Source organism: Zootoca vivipara, chromosome 12 (assembly GCF_965207765.1).
Source record: "Zootoca vivipara chromosome 12, rZooViv2.hap1.1, whole genome shotgun sequence".
NCBI lineage: Eukaryota > Metazoa > Chordata > Lepidosauria > Squamata > Lacertidae > Zootoca > Zootoca vivipara.
The window spans coordinates 24,191,372-24,214,388 of NC_142595.1; the positions used below are offsets into that span (position 1 = coordinate 24,191,372).

At 44.0% G+C, this 23,017-nt stretch overlaps 1 protein-coding gene across 1 annotated transcript; it reads left to right on the forward strand.

Moving 5' to 3' along the window:
- Positions 1 to 6,554: 6,554 nt before the first annotated feature.
- Positions 6,555 to 17,248, forward strand: LOC118095363 (keratin, type I cytoskeletal 12). Its single transcript, XM_035136570.3, has 8 exons — positions 6,555 to 7,202; positions 8,149 to 8,231; positions 9,296 to 9,452; positions 11,406 to 11,567; positions 12,330 to 12,455; positions 13,522 to 13,736; positions 14,325 to 14,359; positions 16,894 to 17,248. Exons 1-8 carry the CDS (start codon positions 6,648 to 6,650, stop codon positions 16,995 to 16,997), a joined length of 1,437 nt encoding a protein of 478 aa, XP_034992461.2. The 5' UTR covers positions 6,555 to 6,647; the 3' UTR covers positions 16,998 to 17,248.
- Positions 17,249 to 23,017: the final 5,769 nt, after the last annotated feature.

The following is a 23,017-nucleotide window of genomic DNA, read 5'->3' on the forward strand; positions in this document are numbered from 1 at the left end:
GCTTCCTGGGGCATGTTTCTGAGGCATGAGAAAACAACAGAGAGCAAAACTACAGCTTGCTCTCCTTCTCCCTCTCCTTCTCCTAGAAGGTTGGACAAGATGACCACTGGGACCCCTTCAAGCACTACAAATCTATTCTTCTTCAAATGAAATAATTGTGATGACCTGAAGCAACATGTGCCTCTCGAAGAGATACAGTTAATTAGTGTTTATTGGCCCTGATCCAGAAAAGGAGCAAAAGGCTGTTATCCTAATTAACATCTTCTGTTAATTATAACAAGCCACAGTTCTCAGAAAAAGGTGTCTGAGGGAGAGTTGGATCCTGCAAGTTTCCTTCTCAACAGGCAGAAAGAGAGGTCTGCATGTAGAGGAGGAGGCCCAGGGTCAGAGCCCTCCAAGGCAGCCATGGAAAGCTTGGCAGCTCGTGCTGATCCACCACCAGTGGTGCTCCAAGTGTGGAAAGCCAGGAAGAGGGAGACTGTGGATCTGCAGAACCCTACATCCCACCTCTGCTTGCTATCATTAGGAATGGGGTTAAGACTCTGGTTGACAGAGGTCTGATACTGGAGCTGCTCATGGCTGCTAGGTTAGAAATTGTACATCAAATGAAGGGTCTTGTGACCTCTCTTTCAATGCTTGGTATGCAAAAAGGCCTGGCTCTTAGTGAGAAGTGGACTCAGAACTGCCAGGAAGCAAGGGGAGGAAGAAGCGAAAGGCAAGTTCTCTGAGATGTGGTTTCAATTTATTGCTTAATGCTCATAACAAAGATTAGATGTTCCAGCCTCTTTCCTTTGGGTTGGACTCAATAGTTTCAGCCAGACCTGCCATTTCGGGATGCTAACTAATTTTCTGTGCTGAATCCATCATTGTCTGCCCTATCTTTTGTGTTACTAAGGCAATTTTGTTGTTTGCTTTTTTTGTGAGAACAGTTCAGGAAAAATTCAGGTGTATTTTTTATTTTTTAAAAAATCTCATGCCTGTCTCAAGAACAAAACCAGTGGGGTTGGTGTGAATTAGAAAGAAGGACACAAAAATCCACCTGCAAGTTGAACAAATTTCCGAAATACAAGAACGGTCTTGTATGTTCCCAACAGGAAACAAGAAAGAACAACCTATCAGAAAACCCCTGCCCCACAAAAAGAAAAAAGAAAAAACCCAGAACAAGTTTCCGAAAAATAAGCAAATGCTGGCTTTGCATAATTTGTTGTGATAGCCTAATTCAAATGATCTCAGTGCCAAATTATAATAAGCACAAATCTGTCAGCCCACAGAACCCAAGGAAAAGTTCACAGTTTCAGGAAAGGACTGGCTTTAATGCGCCAATACTGCTCCCTAGTGAACCTGTGGAGATGCTGTTGCTAAAATCCTCTCCCTCCTTCGCTCTAGGCTTTTTCTCACAGTACAGGCAACCACATGAAAGGCTTCGGCACTGGCGAGATGCCGAGCAGCCAGTTTAATCTCGGGGGGGGGGGGAGAGACCCGATTATAATAACAACTGCAGTTGAGTCAGAACATGGCTCTTATCGTACAATTTTGCAATCAAGTTCATAACCACCTTTGATGGGGGTGGAGAAACCAATCAGAGTGGAATGGCAGCATTGGCTTTGGCAAGAGGGACTATGAGTAGACTCGAAACACCAGCAGGATGCAGTGAAGAGTTCTGTTAAGTGCATGCTTAAAAACGCATGCTTAGAACTGTCTCCTCTTTTTTCCGACACAAAAATTAGTAGCTGTGTCCAACTCCACCCCACCCCACCCCCCCAAAAATAACCCAGATCAGGCATGTGGTATGAGGAAGAGGGTGCTAACTCTTTCTTCTCTGTGTTGTTTTCCTAGCAAAAGTATTACAGATGAACAAAGCTGTCAATATCAATTTCTTTTCATTCCTCGTTCTTCCAATCTTAAATCCAGTTTTTCCATATTTCTACATCAGTTTGCATTAAAAAAAAAGTCCTCATGAAAATCTGCCAGCATTTTGGTGTACATTGCTTCTAAAATATGCATTTTTGTATGCAAGTTTGCCAAACACATGGATCTTTCTTTTAGCAAATTTCCTGAATGCACTTTTGTACATTAATTTCACTAATACAGGTATATGTATTATGTTGCATAGTTTTCCCCAATATGCGCATTTCTGGGTTGGAGAAGTGCATCTCAAAATTCAGAGAAGTGTGAAATTTGAAAGATAGCTGTCTTTTGATCCATGCACATAGATTTTTTCAGGAAGTGAAAATTATAAAAATAAAGTGTGAAGCAATCCGAATTTCTCCTCCACCCCTACTCTGTATAGCAATCCCACAGGAGCTCCAGCTAAAGCAGATGTGGGGATCCTTTGTAAAACTGCTAGCACATTTGCAAAGCAAAGCAGGGTCTGGTATGGTTTCAAGCTGGATGGGGCACAGTGTGTTGAGATTCCTACATTGCAGAGGGTTGGGTTGCTAGATGACCCTTGGGGTGACTTCCAACTCTTCAATTCTGTGTTGGTGAACTACAACTCCCATCATCCTTGCTTGCTGCAGCTGATGGGAGCTGTAGTTCAGCAACATCTGGCAGGGCAAAGGATCCTCAACTGAGCTGAAGCGTTGCTCTGAGAATTCATGGGATATTGGTATAACTAGTGGTGCCATCAGTGTAGGATTTTGAGGGTGCTCAGTGACAAAGTCTAGGGCACCACACAGCAGAAAGAGCAGCCAAACACAACAAGACTATCTTACTACATTGCCAAGTGACTGAAGCAATAGGCATTTTCATCTGTAAAGCACACACCCTGCACAGCTGCTCACAAAACCTGTTAACTCCAGAGTCTAAAATTATACCACAACACTGGGCATAACTCTGTAGAAGCCTATATCTTCACTAAAAGGGTAAAGGGACCCCTGGCCATTAGGTCCAGTCGCAGACAATTAAATACAGTGGTATTTAGTTCTCTAACTTAATCTGTTCCGGGAGTCTGTTTGACTTCCAAAAACATTCAAAAACCAAGACACGGCTTCTGATTGGCTGCAGGAGCTTCCCGCACGCAAGCAGAAGTTGTGTCGGATGTTCTGCTTCCGAAAAAGGTTCACAAACCGGAACACTCACTTCTGGGTTTGCAGCGTTCGGAAGTCAATTTGTTCAGGAGCCAAGCCATCTGAGTAGCAAGGTAAAGGTAAAGGGACCCCTGACCATTAGGTCCAGTCGTGACCGACTCTGGGGTTGCGGCGTTATTGGCCGAGGGAGTCATCTCGCGTTATCGGCCGAAGGAGCTGGCATACAGCTTCCAGGTCATGTGGCCAGCATGACAAAGCCACATCTGGCGAACCAGAGTAGCAGTTCTAAAGCACATCAAAGTGCAAGTAGATAAATAGGTACCGCTCCAAGCAGGAAGTTAAATGGCGTTTCCGTGCGCTGCCCTGGTTCGCCAGAAGCGGCTTAGTCATGCTGGCCACATGACCTGGAAGCTGTACACCGGCTCCCTCGGCCAATAACGCGAGATGAGCGCCACAACCCCAGAGTCAGTCACAACTGGACCTAATGGTCAGGGGTCCCTTTACCTTTACTGTAAGGTTTGCAGTTCATAAGGACATAAGAAACGTCGACCTGGCTCAGGCCAGAGGCTCATCTAGTTCAGCATCCTGTCCTCACAGTGGGGAACCAGATCCATGTATGAAACCCACAAGGAGAACCTGATTGCAACATTCCTCTCCATCCTTCTGATTCCCAGCAGCTAGCATTCAGTGGCATGCTGTCTCCCACAGTGGAGGGAGGAGCATTAGTGCAAGAGGAACATAGAATCGTGGAATTGCAAAGTTAGAAAAGTTCATCTAGTGCAGTAACTGCTGCCAGCTACGTACCTCTCCACTGAAAAGGACTTCCTTAATCTGAACCTTGTTTGTTTAGTCTTCAATATTTTGCCCTTGTGTTGCTCCAAATATTCACCATGGACTCCCGTGTCCATCGAGGCACTCACAAAACAATGAAACCAACATCAGGTGCTTGCAGCTTTCCTATCGTTTCTAGGGAGTGAACAGCTCTTGGGTGCCTTCAGAATATTCCAGTTCCATAGGAGTGTCATCCCTAACTCCCCATGAAATGTGTGCGCCCCAGGAGCAAATCTGGGGTGGGGTGGGGGGAGATCAACTAAGGCTTCAAATCTGTGTACATAGACTTGGGAGTAAGTCCCAATGAACTCATTGAGACTTGAATCCAAGGAAACATGCATAAGACTGTGCTGTAGGGATGGAGAGGAAATGTAGTTTCTGTTTGCATTTAAAGGCAGACCCACCAAACATGCACTTTCTGAAACAATACATGAACCAAACCGCAGCCGTCTTATCGAAATTCGCATTTTTTTGAATTTTGCAATGCAGCTCTCCAACCAAGTAACATGTATTAAAATACAAATTAGGCAACAGTGAGCATAAAAATGCACATATTTGTGGAAAGAACATACAAAAATGCATTATATTGGAGGAATTTATTTTCCATAAATGTTATAATATTGGAAGTCACATAAAAACATGCATATTATGAGAAGTTTGCACTAAAAAGCTGGTGTGTTTTTTTAAAAAAATCGTGCGCACACAAATCGATGTGAAAATATGGAAAACTGAACTTAAGACTGCAAATATGAGAAACTGCAAGGTGGCAGTCCGATGCAGTTTTACTTGGGAATAAGTCCCACTGAAGTTAACGGAACTTATTTCTCAGAGCTGCACTTTTCATGAAAACCACGGTTTTAATGTGTAGTCACGTTTATTTTCCATGAGGGTCATAGGCATGCCTCACTCTCCCTGGATTGCATCCTGCAACTTGCAGCATTTTTGCACATGATGCAAACATCTGTTTACTCACTTTTGATACCTGCACTTCAAACATCATGCCTATGTTTAATGTGTAGTCACATTTATTTTCCATGAGGGTCATAGGCATGCCTCAATCTCCCTGGATTGCATCCTGCAACTTGCAGCATTTTTGCACATGATGCAAACATCTGTTTACTCACTTTTGATACCTGCACTTCAAACATCATGCCTATGTTGAGTAGAGTGCACATACATTCCAGTTGAAAAATGACTCTCCTCCATCTTCTATGCCATATAACTTTTTTACAGCTGCATGCAGAAATGAAGTGCAACAGCTCTTTCTGTGCTGCGGAAGAAACACCTTTTTGTAACTCCCAGCTCTGCCACAGAAGCCTCCCATCTTGCAGAAACTCCCCATAAGAAATAGCAAGCGGGTATTCATTTGTCACTTTTAATGATAATGGATGATGCTCCACAATGGGTTTTTACTCGGAGCAGATTGGCTGAAAGTTGTTGACCATGACTAACTTGGGTCTGTTCATTTCAACAGGTCGACTCTGACCTGTTGGATGCAGCCCATTGTGTCTCTCAGTTCAGGATATTTTGTGCCTCAGAGATATTTGGAGAGGCTTTGGTTCTCTGTTTTATAAGACGTCCAGAAGGGTGGAAGAGTCTTTACAATGAGAAGCCTTCCATGTCCATTTTCCTTCGGCGGCAGGGGGTTGCTACTGGTAAGCGTGAACCAGGGCCGTCTCTAGGCCCGGGCTGAGTGGCGCAAGGCGCCGGGCGCCTGGCCACCAGGGGCGCAGAAGGGGCGCTGAACGGCTGGTGTCTGGGAGCAGCTGCTGCCGGCGCCCCACCACCCCCACCCCCACAGTGGCAGTAGCGCGTGGCCATTGAGCTTCCTCCTGCCTAGAAGCAGAATCAATGAGACTCCTGCCTAGAGTGGCACCACGTGCCTGCTGCCACTCTAGGCAGGAGTCTCGCTGATTCTGCTTCATGGAGGAAGCTCAATGGCCGCGCGCCACCGCCATGTCCCGGAGCGGCCACTGGAGGGAGGCGCCAAGGAGGGGCCAGTCCAGGGCAGGAGGCCGAGCAGCTCCCTCTGTGGGAGGTGGGCTCTGCGCCCAGGCCAGCCCCCTGCAAAGTGGTGCGCGCCATCCAGGCTCCACCATCCTCCATCTCCGCCCCTCAGCCGCGTGCTACTGCTGCCGTGGGAGGGGGGGCGCCGGAGGATTCTTGAACCACAGCGCTGGATACCCTTAAGACGTTACTGGCGTGAACGAAGCAAAAGGTTGAACGAAGCAAAAGAGAACATGATCCCATCAGAGCAAATATTCCCTCCACACAAAGAGAAAAATTGTGGCTGTAAGGCAAACTCTGAGGTCCAGCATAAGTGCTGTTAAGTGAATGACAAGACATACAAACAAGTGCCTGTCACCTAGAGATTTGCTCTGGGAACACAGAGCGTTATGCCTAGGGGTCTAGGAGATGAAGGAGAGAAGAATTACTCATCCGCAATTACAATATCATAATGAATTTTTAACTTTGTTCCACCCTACTCCACCCCCCGGCCTAACAAACGCCCTCAAGGCACCAAACTGCAAATGGACACCGTGTTGAATTAGGAGGGGAGGGGGGAGGGAAGAAAAGCTGTTGAAACTGAGATCCGCTGAGCTGACAAGAAAAAAACCAAAATGCCACAGGTAGGAGGCATTACAAAAGCAACACCCTAACAACCTTATATATAAAAGGCAGAGGAAACCGCCCTGTTAGCACACTGCCTGCCTGTCTGTCTGTCTTTCCTGACTCTCCTTCGCCTTTTCCTTGCTGCTTTTTGGCAAGCCACATCCCTCGGCTAACATGTCTACTCGGATATCTACCTCCTCGAGGAGAATTTCTTCCTTTGTCAGTGGGGACGGAGGGGCCAAAATGGGCAGCGTTGGAGGAGGCAGTCTGTACGGTTTTGGCGGGGGGTCCATGGTCGGACTAGGCAGTGGCTATGGAGGGGCTGCATGCAGTGGGTTTGGTGGACCTAGCTTTGCAAGCGGAGTTGGCTTTGTTGGGGGGTCTGGCTTTGGTGGCGGAGCTGGCTTTGGTGGCGGGGCTGGCTTTGGTAGCGCCTCCGTGGGAGGCGGTGGCTACGGAGCCAGCTACCGCTCCAGCTCGGCAGTGGCCTTGGGTGGTGGCTATGGAGGGGGAGACAGCATCTTCCTGGCTGGGGCTGAAAAGGAGACCATGCAGAACCTCAACAGCCGCCTGGCAAACTACCTGGAAAAGGTGCGCTCTCTGGAGGAGGCAAATGCCGAGCTCGAGCTTAAGATCCGCCACTGGTATGAGAAGAATGGGCCCGGGGCTCCTGGAGTGACCCGCGATTACAGCAAATATCACCAGATCATCGAGGATCTTCGCAACCAGGTGAGGAAACAAACGCTGGGTAAAAGCATCCCCTAAGTCACACTGAAATGTATGGAATCTATGTGAGGGATTTGCTATTGGACATCTCCCCTGCAGTTCTGCACAGCTTGTTAAGGTGGCATTGGAGGCGCCAGTTGTGTACAAAATGAGATAATGCGCATATATATGACTATATGAGTAAGCAGACCAAGATTTTTAAAAAATTGCTTTACCTGTTTTATCACTCATATATGTATGTAGTGTAATCAGAGGGGAAAGTTCAACATGGAGGGTTTTTCTTTCTTTCTTAGCACTAGAAACCCAAATGCAAAATTATAATAGGATGAAACTGGCATAGGCATCGAAAGCCATTTCATTGGTCCAGGCAAGTCAGTAGCAATGGCTGTCTGGCGCTTTAGAGAGTTTTCCCCAGCTTTAGGCAGAGAAACCAGAGAATGAACTCAGGGGCTTTTTTTTTTTTTTTACAAGTGAAGCACACACAGCTACAATCCTCCGTTACAAGCCTCAATCTGCTTAAGTAGGATGCAGCAGTCAATCATTTAAAACTCTAATGAATGACATTTCTTCAGAACGATAACATTCTGATTTGCTGGTGCTTATCTCTGTTAGCGATAAAGGTCTTGTCCACATATTAATTCAACAAAAGGACTGGAATTGAAGCCAAATTAGTCTTGGGTTTTTTTTGATAATCAAGTTCATGTAACCGGATAAATTTCAGCTGAAATTCAAGTGCTTTGGCTGAATAATTGTTGTAAAAGCTAACATTGTCTATTCTTACTCTTCATATTCAAAACATCGGGGAGATTTATTTATTTTTAAGTCAGTTTTTACACTACTCTACAAATCAACCCTGATTATTAAACAAAATGCATTAGCTGTTAACCTGGAAATGCGCAGTTCCCCACACAAAATAACCTTGTTTTATTCTTTTAATATTTCGTTCCAGATCGTCAATGTGACCATTGACAATGCCAATGTAGTCTTACAGATTGACAATGCTAGGCTGGCTGCTGATGACTTCAGACTGAAGTAAGCTAAATGCAAAACTTTTCTGCTTTTTTTTAAAAGCGAAATGTTGGTTCTTAAGTTTTCTACCCCACTCCTTTCAATGACATTCGGTCATTGGGGTCTACTTATATGTAATGCAAGTTGGAAATCAAATAATGTAATGCAAGTTGGAAATCAAACCCCCCCCCAATGCTATGGTCTATGATGGGCAGCTGTTAAAACTGGGCAAATTTGGTAATTATCAGCTATGCAGAAAAATGAGTAGAGATACATAATGCTACTTCTTCTACTAAACACAGTAAGACTATAGCAATACACATGATATCAAGTCCACCTTTTACCAACCCAAATGTTTGCTTGCTTTTGTCAGGATCCAGTGAAATAAAACAGTGCTGGGACGAGCTGGGTTTTGAAGCCCTGTCTCCCAGGTGCAGGTCTAACAACTCATCTGCTGGCTCCTAGTAAATATCTGCTTTAATTATCTTAGAGTCCAAGGGGATCTCACCAGAGCATCTATCTAATCCCCTCCAGCTCCCAGCAGCCTTCCTTGCCCCATCCCACATTGTTTGGAGGCCCCATTGAAGAATTTTGGGGTGACTTCAGAGGGTGGCCAGGACTCTACTTCTTGCAGGAGTGCCAGCTTGGCCCCGTGACCGTGGGTACCCGGGGCCATGGGTGTCATGCAGCGTGCATGGCCCTGGCACTGAAATTTGTGGGTGCCCAGCCTCTTCATGGGGAATTTAGTGGGTGCTTAGGATCCCAGGAAGTTGGTACCTCTGCTTTCTTGAGTTAAGCTCCTCACTCTGGCTATTGAAAATTGAAGAACTGATTTGCTCACTGTAATGGACTTTGGAGCTATGCGGCTAAGGATCGGTCTTTGTCCTGCATTCATTGTGTTTGTGTAAGCTATGTAACCCACCTTGGGACCTTCTGGGGAAGGGCAGTTAAGAAACACCATAAAGAATGACAATGTTCCAAGTGCCTTGGAATGATCTTGCCATTTCCTTTGCTGTCTTTACAAGCAGCTAATCTGAGCCATCTCCCTATATATCTCATAGCCTTTTATGCTCACTTGCCCCTTTCAGGTTTGAGAACGAGCTCTTCCTTCGCCAGAGTGTTGAAGGAGACATCAATGGCCTGCGCAGAGTGCTTGATGACTTGACCATGAACAGGTCTGACCTGGAGGCGCAGCTTGAAAGCCTCACAGAGGAACTAGCATACCTTAAGAAGAACCACGAGGAGGTAACCAACTCTTTCGTTTCACCACAATCCCCCTCCCTTTTCAGTAGTTTTCCACCCTGATCCAGTCAAAGGCAAGACTGTGTGTATGAGTCTTTGGGGTGCAGGACAAGCGCCTATCACAGTGCTGCAAATCAAAACGTTTGTTTTAGACAAAGGGAAGCTCAGGTTAATTCCTCACTTAGCCCCAAAGCTTACTAGAGTACCTCCTGGGCAAGTCAACTACTGCCTAACCTACCCGACAGAATTAATTCGATTATAATAGTCCACCTAAATCCAAGATTCAGAATGAGGAACATTTCAGAAATATTTCAACCTCCTGCATGAAGTCAATAGAAGAAGAACAGTTTGAAGAAGAAAAAAAGTACTTAAAACCAGCTTAGACAACCCTTCTTACAGTACCAGGTGTGGGCTTTCAAAAGTTTTCAGGAGGACGGAAGTGTAATTGTAAAGGCAAGGAGGTCAGACTTGTGAAATAATTCCACATAATCGTTGGGAAAGTGAGCAGGCACTAGCGCAGAGTCCTGACTTTTCATTGGTTGGGTTAGCTCATATTATGCCATATGGATATGAAATCCTGTTACATCAGCGTGCAGAAAGAATGAATCAATTCCATCACTCACCTTCAGTCTCTGACCGCATTTGTTACATCACACCATTGTTCTTAAGCACAAAGGAGAAATCACGCCCTTATCAAAGACTCCATCTGAACTACCAGGAGATGACTATTTAAATTAAGTTCAAATTGTGCCATAAACTGCTTTAATGATTAGTGTGTGTGCTCTCTCCTAATGGCTACTCATCGCTGTGCCTGTGTGGTCCAATGTTACTACACAAAGTTATGATACACGGGGCTCTGTGGGCCCCGTAGCTTAGGCTGGGGCTCCCCCCCCCCAAAAAAATTCTATAGACAGAACATCATTTTACACTTTCACTGTGTAAGGTAAAGCTGGCATATTTAGAATGGAGACAGGCGCTCCTGCAATTAACCCTCCACTCTTTGGGAACACCCTTCCCTTGCTTAGATTCCTTTATGCCTAGTGGGTGCTCCGGGGCCAGGCAGGGAGAATGGATCTTCCTTCAGAGCTTCCCAGGCCCTAAGGCTAGTTTCGGTAAATGAGATGCAGATCATTTTCTCTGTTGTATTTGTCCTGGGAACAAATCCAACAAAAATAAAATTAAAGATAATGGTTTACCAACTTCTGGAGATGCTGGCGCTGGCTGTCATGAAAAGTTTAAGGTGGTTGTTTCATTGTCTCTACTTAGGATGGTGGTATACAAGTTTCATGGTTACAGGGGAACGGCCCGATACCTTGTGTATATGCTGAGAGAGATGGTTTCACAATTATTCATAGTACCTGGACAGAGCCCGAATAAACTGAAAACAGGATTGAGCCCTGGCTCGGCTGAATGACCTGCATAGTCCTTCTCTGAATACTCTCTTCGCCAGATAATGCTTCAGTGCTTCAGTGATCTTAACGGTCCAGACCTCCCCAGCCTAGTGCTCTGCAGATGTTTTGGACTACAACATCCATCAACCCCAATGGTCAATGGTTGGGGGTGGTGGGAGTTGTAGTCCAAAACATCTGAAGAGCATGAGGTTGGGAAGGGGTTTCTTAGACCATCTGCCTAACAAGGGCTGCCATCTATTGCAAAAATATAAAAGGCCATTATGTTTGGTACAGCTGAGACTTTCAATCCAGGAAGCCTTTTGAGCACTTAATGAAAAATTCTATATAAAACCCTATGCTGTTGTAGTCATTTCCTGTGTAATGAAGACACGATTATTGCTTCACAAAATGCTCGTGTAATAAAGACACGAAATGCTTGGAACATTTTTGTACAAATTTTACTGTGGATGATGTCCTTCTAGATAAGAAGTTGGTGGATCACTGTTTACTGCCTTTACCCTGCTTCATCATCTCAAGTTAACCTGCTTCTAATATTCTTGCTCAGGAAATTAACTTGCTGAGAAGTAGCTCTACGGGTGACGTCACAGTGGAAATGAACGCGGCTCCAGGAATAGACTTGACTAAGTTGCTGAACGACATGAGGGCGCAATATGAAGACCTCGCAGAACAAAATCGCAGAGAGGCGGAAGAACAGTTTCACAAAATGGTAATGTGGATGGGTGGCTGCTGAAAGCAAATTCTATTTGATTTGTTGCGTCAAGCAATGTTTACAACATAGGGGAGGGTGGGGAAGAGTGTGCTCAAGATGACCGTCACATACAAAAATGCATTCTGTTAGCAGAATGTTTGCAAAAACATCTACATTACTCAAAAATGTATGCAAAAACTTGTTCGTGCAGAGAAATACACACTAAAATGCTGATGAATTTTCATGAGGATTTTTTTTAAAAAAATTGCAAATTGCTGCAGAGATATGGAGAGCTGAATTTAAGATTGGAAAATGAGAAAGGGAGAGAACTGGAATTAACATATCCTTCCCCCCCCCACTCCTCTTACCACTGGACAGAATGAATCTGTATCAAATTCCTACATGCCACAAGCACAGTTATAACCAGTTGTGCATTGCCTCCCCCACAATGGGCAGAAAAGGAACCATATTTGATGTCAAACCCCATAGGCTAATTTATACGTAGAGGTGTAAATTTAGAAATCATACCTATATTGTAAACACAAATGCAACAATGCATCACACCATAGTGGTAAAGGCTATGACCAGGTGACCTGCATGCCCACTCGCCAAGTGCTAACTGTTGATGGGCAACTTCAAAGCCCCCGATGAACTCCCTTCCTACTTTGTTTATCTTTTAACTGGGCTTGAACTGGACAGCCCTTCAAATAAAAGACTGCCCTCCGTACAAGAGGAAAATATTCCGGGCCAAGTTACATCTTACTGATTTTTCTCCCACAGAGCCAACCACTGCAGCAACAGATCTACGATGACGCCGGTGCAGTAAACTCCGCCAGGAACGAGTTAATTGAGCTGAAACGCTCATTCCAGGCGTTGGAGATAGAGCTACAATCCCTTCTGGCTAAGGTATGTGTTTTGCATCTCCTTCCTTGGACTGCAGGGCATCGAAAGCAGGCTGAGTTCCCTTTGGGGGGCTCGGCTTTTGAGATAAATGCCATTTTTTTAAAAAAAACAAGCCTGCTTCCAAATTCATAGTTTAAGGGGGAGTTATAGGCTGCAATCGTAGAGAGTAGAAACCTTGAAGCAAAATCAATGCAGGCCCCAGAATCCTAGAAGCTCAGAGAACAGCAGGATTCTTCTCCCGGGATGCTTGGCTTCCAGTATCCAACACACTGCATCAGGATCAGAGATGCTGATTTCTCTTCTATAGCCCCACACCTGCTGGGCATGTTGGTGGTTTCTAGGAAACCCGGGGTATCCAATGTGGCACTCGCCAGATGTTGCTGGACAGGACTACAACTCTCATCATCCCTGACCATTGGCCATGTTGGCTGGGGCAGATGGGAATTAGAATCCCAACATGTAGAGGTCACCACGAAGGCCACCCATGCTATAACCCGGTGTTTCCCAAACTTGAGTCTCCAGCTGGTTTTGGACTACAATTCCCACCATCCCTGACCACTGGTCCTGCAAGGTAGGGAGGATGGGAGTTGTAGTCCAAAAAATAGCTAGAGGCCCAAGTTTAGGAAACACTGCTCTAACCATTCCGGCGTAGCTAACTAGCTTATGTTGCAATCCTATGCACCCTTACAGGGGAGTAAGCCCCATTGCGCACAGTGAAACAAACTTCTGAGTAAACATACCTAGCACAGCATGGTGAGTAGCTTAGAATTACTAGGGGAAACTGGAGTCTCCTACCCTGTTTGCTGTCCATAATTCGAGTCTGGCCATTGCATTTCAAATGGGAGTCATACAGATTGTGTTTATGTTTGATATTAGGTTGCTAAAATGCCAAAAAGCAAAGCAAAACAAAAGCCATGTGTACAGCAATTTCCAGGGACACATAAAATAGATATACCGACCCTCAGTTTTGGGGGAGCTGAACTTTACACTGGATGCTGAGCGAATGGCAATTTTCGCCTTCATTAGCATGTAAACAAGCCGTGCCTTCCTTTATTTCTCCCACCTACAGAAAGCTTCTCTGGAAGGCACCTTGCATGAAACCGAAGCCAACTACAGCTCTCAGCTCTCACAGCTGCAGCACCAAGTTAGCAGCATCGAGGAGCAGTTGCAGCAGATCAGGTCTGAGACAGAGCTGCAAAATTCAGAGTACCAACAACTGCTGGGTATCAAGACACGACTGGAAATGGAAATTGAAACATACAGGCGCCTGCTTGATGGCGAGAGGTACGGGGATGATCTGAAAGTAAAGGGGAACCAAGCTGGGAGTCGCATGATGTTGGGTTCAAAGGGTCCCTTCCTCACACTTTTTTATTTTAAGCCAACGTGTTTGAAAAGGTGGAAGCAAACTTTAAGCATCACTTGCTTCTTTTTCTGGTTTTTGTGTGGTCAGGGAAGAGGTATAAGAGACTCGGAAACTTGCTTCTAGTCCCTTAAATCCAAATATTCCAAAATAAAATTCGCAAAAGACCGCATTAAAAAGTCAACATTCCCACTTGAATGCAAAATCACCTCTCTGGTTCTCTATATATCACATCGACAAATGACAGATCGCAGAAGCAAAGTATTCCAGTTTTAATTGGGGGGGGGAGAGACCCTAAAAGATTATGACCTGCTAGAGGTCATCATTTGGTTCATTTTAAATACTGCGTGGGTGCCAGCAAGAACAAATCCTCCAGGAATGTGAATGACATAGCATGCGACTGTACTGAAATCGTTACTGCTTCCTCAACCATTTCCTAAAAATGTTTTTTAAAAAAATCTGCCAGCTTCATAAGAGTATTAACAAGTTATCGTTGTGTTCCTTTTTAACAGTTTCCGCTCTTACGAACCAAAAGTTCAAATCAGAGGTAATTACAATTTATTATTTCAGAATAATATTGTTTTGCATTTAAAAGGACAATGTATAAATCTGAAAACCGTGTCCTTATTTCCATAACAGTGGGGGGGGGGGCATGCTTTAAGGTGGAACCAGAGGGAAGCTAAGACTCTCTTTAGGTAGGACTGAAATACCATACCTCCCCACACACAGACACACACACCTAAAACCCTGGAGCTCTGCTGCAAGCCAGTGTAGACAATACTGAACTAGCTATTCCAGTGGTCTGACTCAATATAAGGCAGCTTCTGTGTTCTAGACTAGAGTCCTTTGCACTGAGCTGTTGGGTATTTGGCTCTTCCACTGCCATTGTCCCAGTGCCTGCTACTTGTAGAGGCTGCCAGCGCCACAGTCTTAGCCACCCCCCTTCAAAGCTTTCTTAAATACGAACCCTGAAATTTGGGGTCCCCTCCAAAGTTTCATACTCATTTTGTACTGTTCTGCACCACAAACCCCACATTTTGTACCACCCCCCAAGCTGGGTAAGTTGATACATCAAACTGGGGCTCGCCATTAACGTCTAAAAACCCAACATTATCTGGTTCACTCCAAACTGGTGCCAAAATTGTTGCACTTATTTTGTACCACCCCCCCCCCAAAAAAATGCTCAAAGCAGGGGCCATAGGTATCCCCCCCCCAAACCCAACATTGTTCGATTCACTGCAAAGCGGTGCTCGAAATTTGCAATAGTCTCAAACCCTTTTGCACAGCAAACCCCCCTGGCTTTGCTCCACCGCCACCCCCAAGCTGAGTAATCCTTCAACATTTCTGAGAACTGTAACAAACAACCACGTAGCAGAGGCAGTAGACAAGTGACAGACACCCCTACCCCCCAAGGCGTCAAATCTAGTGATGAGCTGGCCTGTCTCACAATTCAATCGAACAATGTTGACTTAAGAGTATTTGCACTAACCTTTATCCGTACTGGCACAAGTCCCTTTCACTTCATCAGCTTCAACTCAAGGAGTGCGCTCAGAATTAACATGCTACCATGTTAATGGTGGGAAAGGATTTCAAAGGATTTCAGCTCCCTGTGGGCAGAAAACTAATTATCACTCACCACATTTAAAAGAAAAAGAATTTTAAAAAATCAGTAAGCTCAGTTTGATAAAATGCACACCGTTGCAGATTAAGCCTGAAATTAAAAAAAGAAGAAGAGAGAAGCAAACATTGGGAAGGAACGTTCAGTTAGATTGTATTCCTTTGGTAATCTGCATTCTGTTGAGTTTACAGAAAATCATGTGCCTGAATCCAAATAAAGAGTCAACAGAAGGAGAATAGAATAGCCCTTGTGCTATGCGTAGAATTCCCAAGTAGAGAGCTAGTATGTTTAGTGGTCAGAGTATCCAACCTGTGAGACCAGGGTTCAAATCCTCACTAGAACATGAAGCTCACTGGGTTGTCTTGGGCTGGTTACTGTCTCTCGCAAGGTTGCTGTGGGGATTAAATAACAAGGGATGGAGAGAATCATGTAAGATACCTTGAGCTCCTTGGAGAACAAGGTGGGGATATAAATGCAACAAGCAACGAGAAAAATAAATAAATACACATTCGTAAGAAAGAAAGTCTGGGGGAAATGATTGCCCTAATGATCCTAGCAGTAAAAAGTGTGAGTACCAAACATGAGTCTCGACAAAAACATTCCCCTGGTCCATCTTCTTTAAATCTGTAGCCAACATATGTTGCCAGGACCATGACATATTTATTCATTCAGTGGCATATTCAACATGACTATTGTCCTGTCCCCACAAAGGATCTTTTTGCAGTCACTGTTTGGATGGCATTGTAAGATGCAACTGGCTGGCTTTGCTAACACAAGCTGACCCAAGTCTGGAGAAACTTGCCAGGTTTCTGTTGGCCTGCAGTCACAAAGCATTACTGATTAGTTAAATTGCTGTGGGATGTAACAAGCATTGCACCTTGAAACCTCCGTTGTTTGCTTGAAACAATATGTGTCTGGGCAGGAAGAGGTAAAGGATGACATTTCGATGGATGTTGCTATTCTATACTAATAGCCAGGTGTTTGCATAATGGGGTAAAGCATTTTTAGGAGTGGTTTCGCTGCTATTACTCACTGCTGAATTGTTGCTGTTACAACTTTGCAGTTTAAATGATGTGTTGTTTTGTACGATTACCAGACCTTTAGAAGGCATCTTAAGGCAGCCCTGTTTAGGGAAGCTTTTAATGTTTGATAGATTTCTGTATTTTAATGTTTTGAACCCGGTGAACCCGGCCAGATGGGCGGGGTATAATTATTATTATTATTATTATTATTATTATTATTATTAATGTATTGGTTGTTAGCTGCCAAGAGCTCCAGACTGGAAGAAGGGCAAGATATAAACATCTTGAATGAAAGAGCAAATGAATTAATAAATCAATACTTGGTGCTTCTCCTCCAGCTCAACTCCAGTAGTTTCCCACATGTTGGGGAAATAGGCCATGTGAACCCATTTAGCGATATTATCAATGGTTAACTCCATCATCATTTTATTCCTTTATCAGAGCCCCTCAAAACAAGGGTGGTGAAGACCATTGTTGAAGAAGTGGTGGATGGCAAAGTGGTCTCTTCTCAGGTGAAATCAGTTGAAGAAAGGGCAACGAAGTGAACAGCATGAAAAGTAGAGCGGGGGACCCTTCAACTCAGCCGAGCAAGGGAATGGCCAAGTAGAAGAAAACCTTCTGGAACCAAAGCCAATTGTAGCTTAGTAGCTTCTTGCAAATATGGGCTCTAGAGGAGGGGAAAGCCCACTCAATATGCTTTCTTAAAACTTTACGGAGGTGTATGCTTTTAGAAATACTGAGAGCTACATCCTGTTTACTGCCGCAATGCAATAAACTTTCTTACTGTTGCAAGTGATACCTGACTTTGACTAGAATATTTTCAACTCTGGTGATGTTCTCCTTGTCCTTTCTATTTCTATATTATTTGTTGTGTTTACATCTTACCTTTCATCCAAGGAGCTCAAGGTGGCAAACATGGATCTCTCGCTCTCTTCACATTATCCTCAAAACATCCTTGTGAGGTAGATTAGGCCCAGAGGCAGTGGTTGGTCCAAGTTCACCCCATGGGTTTCATGTCCCTGGCACCCAGGTCATAGTCCAACACTCTAACGCAATGTTTCTCAAACTTGGGTATCTAGCTGCATTTGGACTACAACTCCTGTCATCCCTAGCTAGCAAGATCAGTGGTCAGGGATGATGGGAATTGTAGGTCGAAAACAGTTGGGGACTCTGGTTTGGGAAACCCTCCACTAACCATTATGCGACACTGGGAGACCTGTGGCCCTCTAGGTGTTGTTGAATGACAACTCCCATCATCCATGACAATGAGCCATACTGACTGCCGCTGATAGGAGCTTGAGTCCAAGTGTATATTGGGGTCACCAAGTTGGTTAAACAAATTTGCCAGGGAGAAACCCCAACTGAACACAGTGGAACTTGTTTCTTAGCAAATATCTTTAGCAAGATTGTTTAGCAAGTCCATTCGAACTCTGGCTGGAATGGAGCCAATGTCTCTTTACTAAGGTTGTTTCTCAAGAGAAAGAGAGAGAGAGAATAATTCAAATATAGCATTCATATAATATTAAACAGTATGAACCAAGCTTAAAGAGAGTAGACTGCTGTAGTCTCTTCCTAAAAGACAGGGCAGGTTTTCCATGAGTAGGACCTGAGCATAAGAACATAAGAGCCTGCTGGATCAGGCCAACGGTCCATCTAGTCCAATATTCTCACAGTGGCCACTGTGGGCAACCTGAAAGCAAGACCTGGCCACAAGGACATTCTCCGCTCCTGTAGCTTCCAGCAGCTGCATCACTGCATCCAGCTGTGGCGGCAGAAGCATAGCCATCATGGCTAGGAGCCGTTGACAGCCCTCTCTTCCATGAATTTGTTCAACCTCTTTTAAAACCATCTAGGTTAGAATAATAGAATCATAGAGTTGGAAGAGACCACAAGGGCCATCCAGTCCAACCCCCTGCCAAGCAGGAAACACCATCAAAGCATTCTTGGCATATGCCTGTCAAGCCTCTGCTTAAAGACTCCACCAAAGAAGGAGACTCCACCACACTCCTTGGTAGCAAATTCCACTGCCGAACAGCTCTTACTGTCAGGAAGTTCTTCCTAATGTTTAGGTGGAATCTTCTTTCTTGAAGTTTGAATCCATTGCTCCGTGTCCGCTTCTCTGGGGCAGCAGGAAACAATCTTTCTCCCTCCTCCTTATGACATCCTTTTATATATTTGAACATGGCTGTCATATCACCCCTTAACCTTCTCTTCTCCAGGCTAAACATACCCAGCTCCCTAAGCCATTCCTCATAAGGCATCGTTTCCAGGCCTTTGACCATTTTGGTTGCCCTCTTCTGGACACGTTCCAGCTTGTCAGTATCCTTCTTGAACTGTGGTGCCCAGAACTGGACACAGTACTCCAGGTGAGGTCTGACCTCACCTGGCCATCATTGCCTCTTTGCAGGAGCAACTTCCATAGTTGAACTGTACACTGCATGAAGAAGTCCTTTCTTTTATGCGCCCCAAATCTTCCAACATTTAGCTTCAGATCGACGCCCAGTGCAGGTGAACCAGCCACGCTCCCCTAAATCCGCCTCTGCTGGCTGGGGCTAATGAAGTCCAACAACCTATGGAGGGCCACAGTTTATCCATCCCTGGTTTAGAGAAGAATGTAAGAAAATCACTGCTGGAATTTGCAAAGGGCCTGCCTAGTGTGGAATCCTGTTCTCACAGTTTCCAACCAGATGCTTATGGGAAAATTGATCTTAGACCTCCCCTCCCCCGCCCACTGTTGTTTTTTTTAAAGCATTTCAGGTTTTAAAGTCAGCACAAAGCTAGGAATGAGTGCTTCATTCTGCAGCACCAGAATCTTTTGAGCTCAGATTCAAAGGAATATAGTGTCTGAATTTTGATTTAAATACTATCTTGTTTGAACACGCACATCAACGTCAAGCACAATTTCCAGCAGCCTTCACTTGGCAGAAGCTTTGATAAACCTTTGCCTGGATGATGCTATTTCAAAGCGTCGGAACTTTGAACTGCAAAAATTGACTGATCATTATCTGGACCAGCTGAGTTCACATAAGAGGCATCCGTCGTTAGCATCCTGTTGTGACATTGAGGTATGTAATCATACCTAGGGCCGAGGAAACACAAGGGTACTTGTCAGAGCTTGAAGAAACAAGAGCACTGTGTACATCTACACAAAGCTCAAGTGTAGGAGTATAGATGCACCCAATTAAGGAGTTTGCAAGGCTGAGATGGATGAAAACACACAGGTCGCTTAGGGGGACCAAAGAACTTGTGGTTTAAAGAGCCTGTTTTGCTCAGTTCTATGGTGTTTTGAATCTGAGCATCCTTGAGGATTTGGAATAAGCCAAATGTGGGCTGTAAATAAAAATAAAAATTCTAATCCAGTTAACATGTCAAACATGGAGTGAGGAACCTGTGGTTCTCCAGATGTTGCTGGGGCTGATGGGAGTTGGAGTCCAATAACATTTGGACAGACATAGGTTCTCAATACATGTGCTAAAGCATCAAAGAGTTGGAGCCTAAATTCCCTTCTTCTTAAACTAATCTGGTGAATTCTCTATGGGAAACATTAATCTGCAGATTTTTCTGCAGATCTTAATTTTTCTCTGGAATATTAATGTGGCCCCTCCACTGCTATGGAGAAAGTTATGCTCTATCCAGGCTAGATTTTGTAATGTGTTGTGTACCAGACTGTCCTTAAAGGCAGTTCAGAATCTTCGGTTGCATCAAAACACTGCAATCAGAATTCCAGCTTAGAACCATCATTCTGACGATATCACATTGACATTAAAATAGCTACACTGGATTTCAGTGCCTTTCAAAGCATAATTCAAAGGGATTAACATAACCTTCAAAGCTCCAGTGGGAACCTGTGGCTGGACTACAACTCCCATCATCCTTAACCTGTGTCTATGCCGGCTGGGGCAAGAGGGATATGACAACATCTAGAAGATCACAGGTTCTCCATCAAGCTCTAATGCAGGGTTTCCCAAACTTGGGTCTCCAGTTGTTTTTGGACTACCGCTCCCATAATCCCTTAGCTAGCAGGACCAGTGGTCAGGAACGATGGGAATTGTAGTCCAAAAACAGCGGGCGACCCAAGTTTGGGAAACCCTGCTCTAATGGGTTAGGACTTGAATACATGAATGGCTGCCTTCAGCCCAAAGATCTCCATTAAAAGGAATTACCGTATTTTTCCGTGTATAAGACTATATTCCCCCCCCCAATTGTTTCAAGTTTAAAACTGGGGGTCGTCTTATACATGGATAGTACATATGGGAGACTGGTGGTTGATGGAGTCCCAAAAAATAGGGGTCGTGTTATACACGGGGCCGTGTGTTATACACAGAAAAATATGGTATTCAGATGCCCCCACCAGGTGGATTCAAATGTATGGCGACCAGGGTGAGGGAGTACCGGCCCCCAATTTGTATGATGCCCTTCTAAGACAACTAAGGGACACGCCAATTCCTGCATCATTTTTCATGGAGACTTTTAATAGTTCTTAAGTTTTGTAATTCTGTGCTTTACTTCCACTGTTTGGAAGGTTGAATTGAAATTGAAATTATTGGCCGCTCTTAATTTTTGAGCGTGTTCGGTATAGTAAATAAATAAATAAATACCTAAGCCATTATTTCATCACTCTGCTACATTTTATCATTTCATTGTAGTCCTGTTATTTTGGTATGCTTCCTTGAATATCAATAAAGAAAAGCAACTTACAGTATAAATATTTTGAATGAATAAATAAAATCCCAGTGCCAATAAAATCCCAGAGCTGAACTGAGGCGTGAGAAAATTTGCTGATTCAAAACAAAACAAAAAATGTTGAAAATGAACTCTAACACATTGCGTTTTTTTGCCTCCAAAGAAAAGTTTGTAGGATGTTGCATTATGTATTTAGCTTTCTTGCTTCCAAAGAAAAGTGTGTTTCCAAAGAAAAGGATGTTCGAGTTTCAACTTCCCGTATGCAACTTATTTATCATTCCTCATGAGGCCTTAAGGGCACAAAGTGTTAGATCATTTAACTGCAGGAAAGCCAAGGCAATTATAAAGCAATTCACAATATAGTGATCTGGCGTAAACAAGTACCGTAATACCGTCATTTAAAATTATTAATGTAGTTTATTTATCTATCAAATTTAACTATATGCCACCCTTCCTCCCAAGCATATCTGTAATAAATATAAAATAAAAACTTGTTTAAAACATTTTTAAAACATCAAAAAAACAATGAAACACAAAAAACATGTAACCAATCATGTGTCTGAATAGGCCCACTGAAAAGAGAAGTTTGAAGAATTTGCTTTATACAGCTTAGAATAAAATTGATGAGATACTATTTTTCATATGTGCATTATCTCTTATCACAATGTTTCCCTCTTGCAGCGTCACTATCACTTTCCTCTCTTTCCCCTTCTGTTGTTCTTACGCCAGCCACTTCCCTGGTTTATTGGCAAATTCTAAGTTTTTCAGTGAGCATAATTCAACTTTTCTATCTCTTGCGTTGTTAGCATAGATAACTGCCTCTGCAAGGTCTTAATTTGCCAATTAATACTAATCTTATTTGGAAATCTTTCCATCTTTTTTTCCTTTTATCTAAATTCAGTCAAGATTATTTTTCATTTTATCTTGTCTTTTTTTTCCCCTAAGCAATAAAATATGTTTTATAAAATAGCCTCTGTGTTGGAGAAAAAGCAACTCTGAAGTGGCCCTCAGTTGATTCATCCACTACTAGGGATTTAAGGAGCCACTCAGTGTTCACCGCAATCAGCGACGTTTCTGTTTGGCTGCAGTTCGGCTTCCACTAAAACCTACATAATTCATTTCACTCACAAACATAATTAATTATAATTAATTCTGTAATTATTTCATTTCAAAGCACCTGTGGAATGCTCTCCCCAGGGAGGTTTGCCTGGGGCCTTCATCATGTAGCTTTAGGTGCCAGGTGAAAACATTCCTCTTCAACCAGGCCTTTGGCTGACGCTACAGGACGCGGGTGGCGCTGTGGGTTAAACCACTGAGCCTAGGGCTTGCCGATCAGAAGGTCGATGGTTTGAATCCCCGCGGCGGGGTGAGCTCCCGTTGCTCGGTTCCAGCTCCTGCCCACGTCAAAGTGCAAACAGATAAATAGGTACTGTTCTGGCGGGAAGGTAAATGGCGTTTCTGTGTGCTGCTCTGGTTCGGCAGAAGCGGCTTTGTCATGCTGGCCACATGACCTGGAAACTGTACGCAGGCTCCCTCGGCCAATAACACGAGATGAGTGCCGCAACCCCAGAGTCGGTCATGACTGGACCTAATGGTCAGGGGTCCCTTTACCTTTACAGCCTTTTAAATGCGTCTGTGAAAAAAGGTGTGTGTGTGTGATATTGCTTTGCTGTTTTGCTTTAGCTATTTCCTTGTTTCTATCCTGTATTTTATTTTGTGTACCACCCTGTGATCTTAGGATGAAGGGCAGTATATACTAATTTAATAAATGAAATAAATCAAAAACAAATGACCATTCTTCAATGCTGCTAAGAGAATAGAACTCTGCTGCTTTAAAAAAAAAATCAGTGTTTTCCTCCCTCCCCTCTCTCTCTCTCCCTCT

Bases quoted from the DNA above. Each gene is read 5' to 3' on its own strand.
- LOC118095363 (XM_035136570.3), top strand. From the start codon at position 6,648: ATGTCTACTCGGATATCTACCTCCTCGAGGAGAATTTCTTCCTTTGTC. The intron at 9,453-11,405 runs GTAACCAACTCT...ATTCTTGCTCAG, and splicing joins TTAAGAAGAACCACGAGGAG to GAAATTAACTTGCTGAGAAG. The intron at 11,568-12,329 runs GTAATGTGGATG...TTTCTCCCACAG, and splicing joins AAGAACAGTTTCACAAAATG to AGCCAACCACTGCAGCAACA.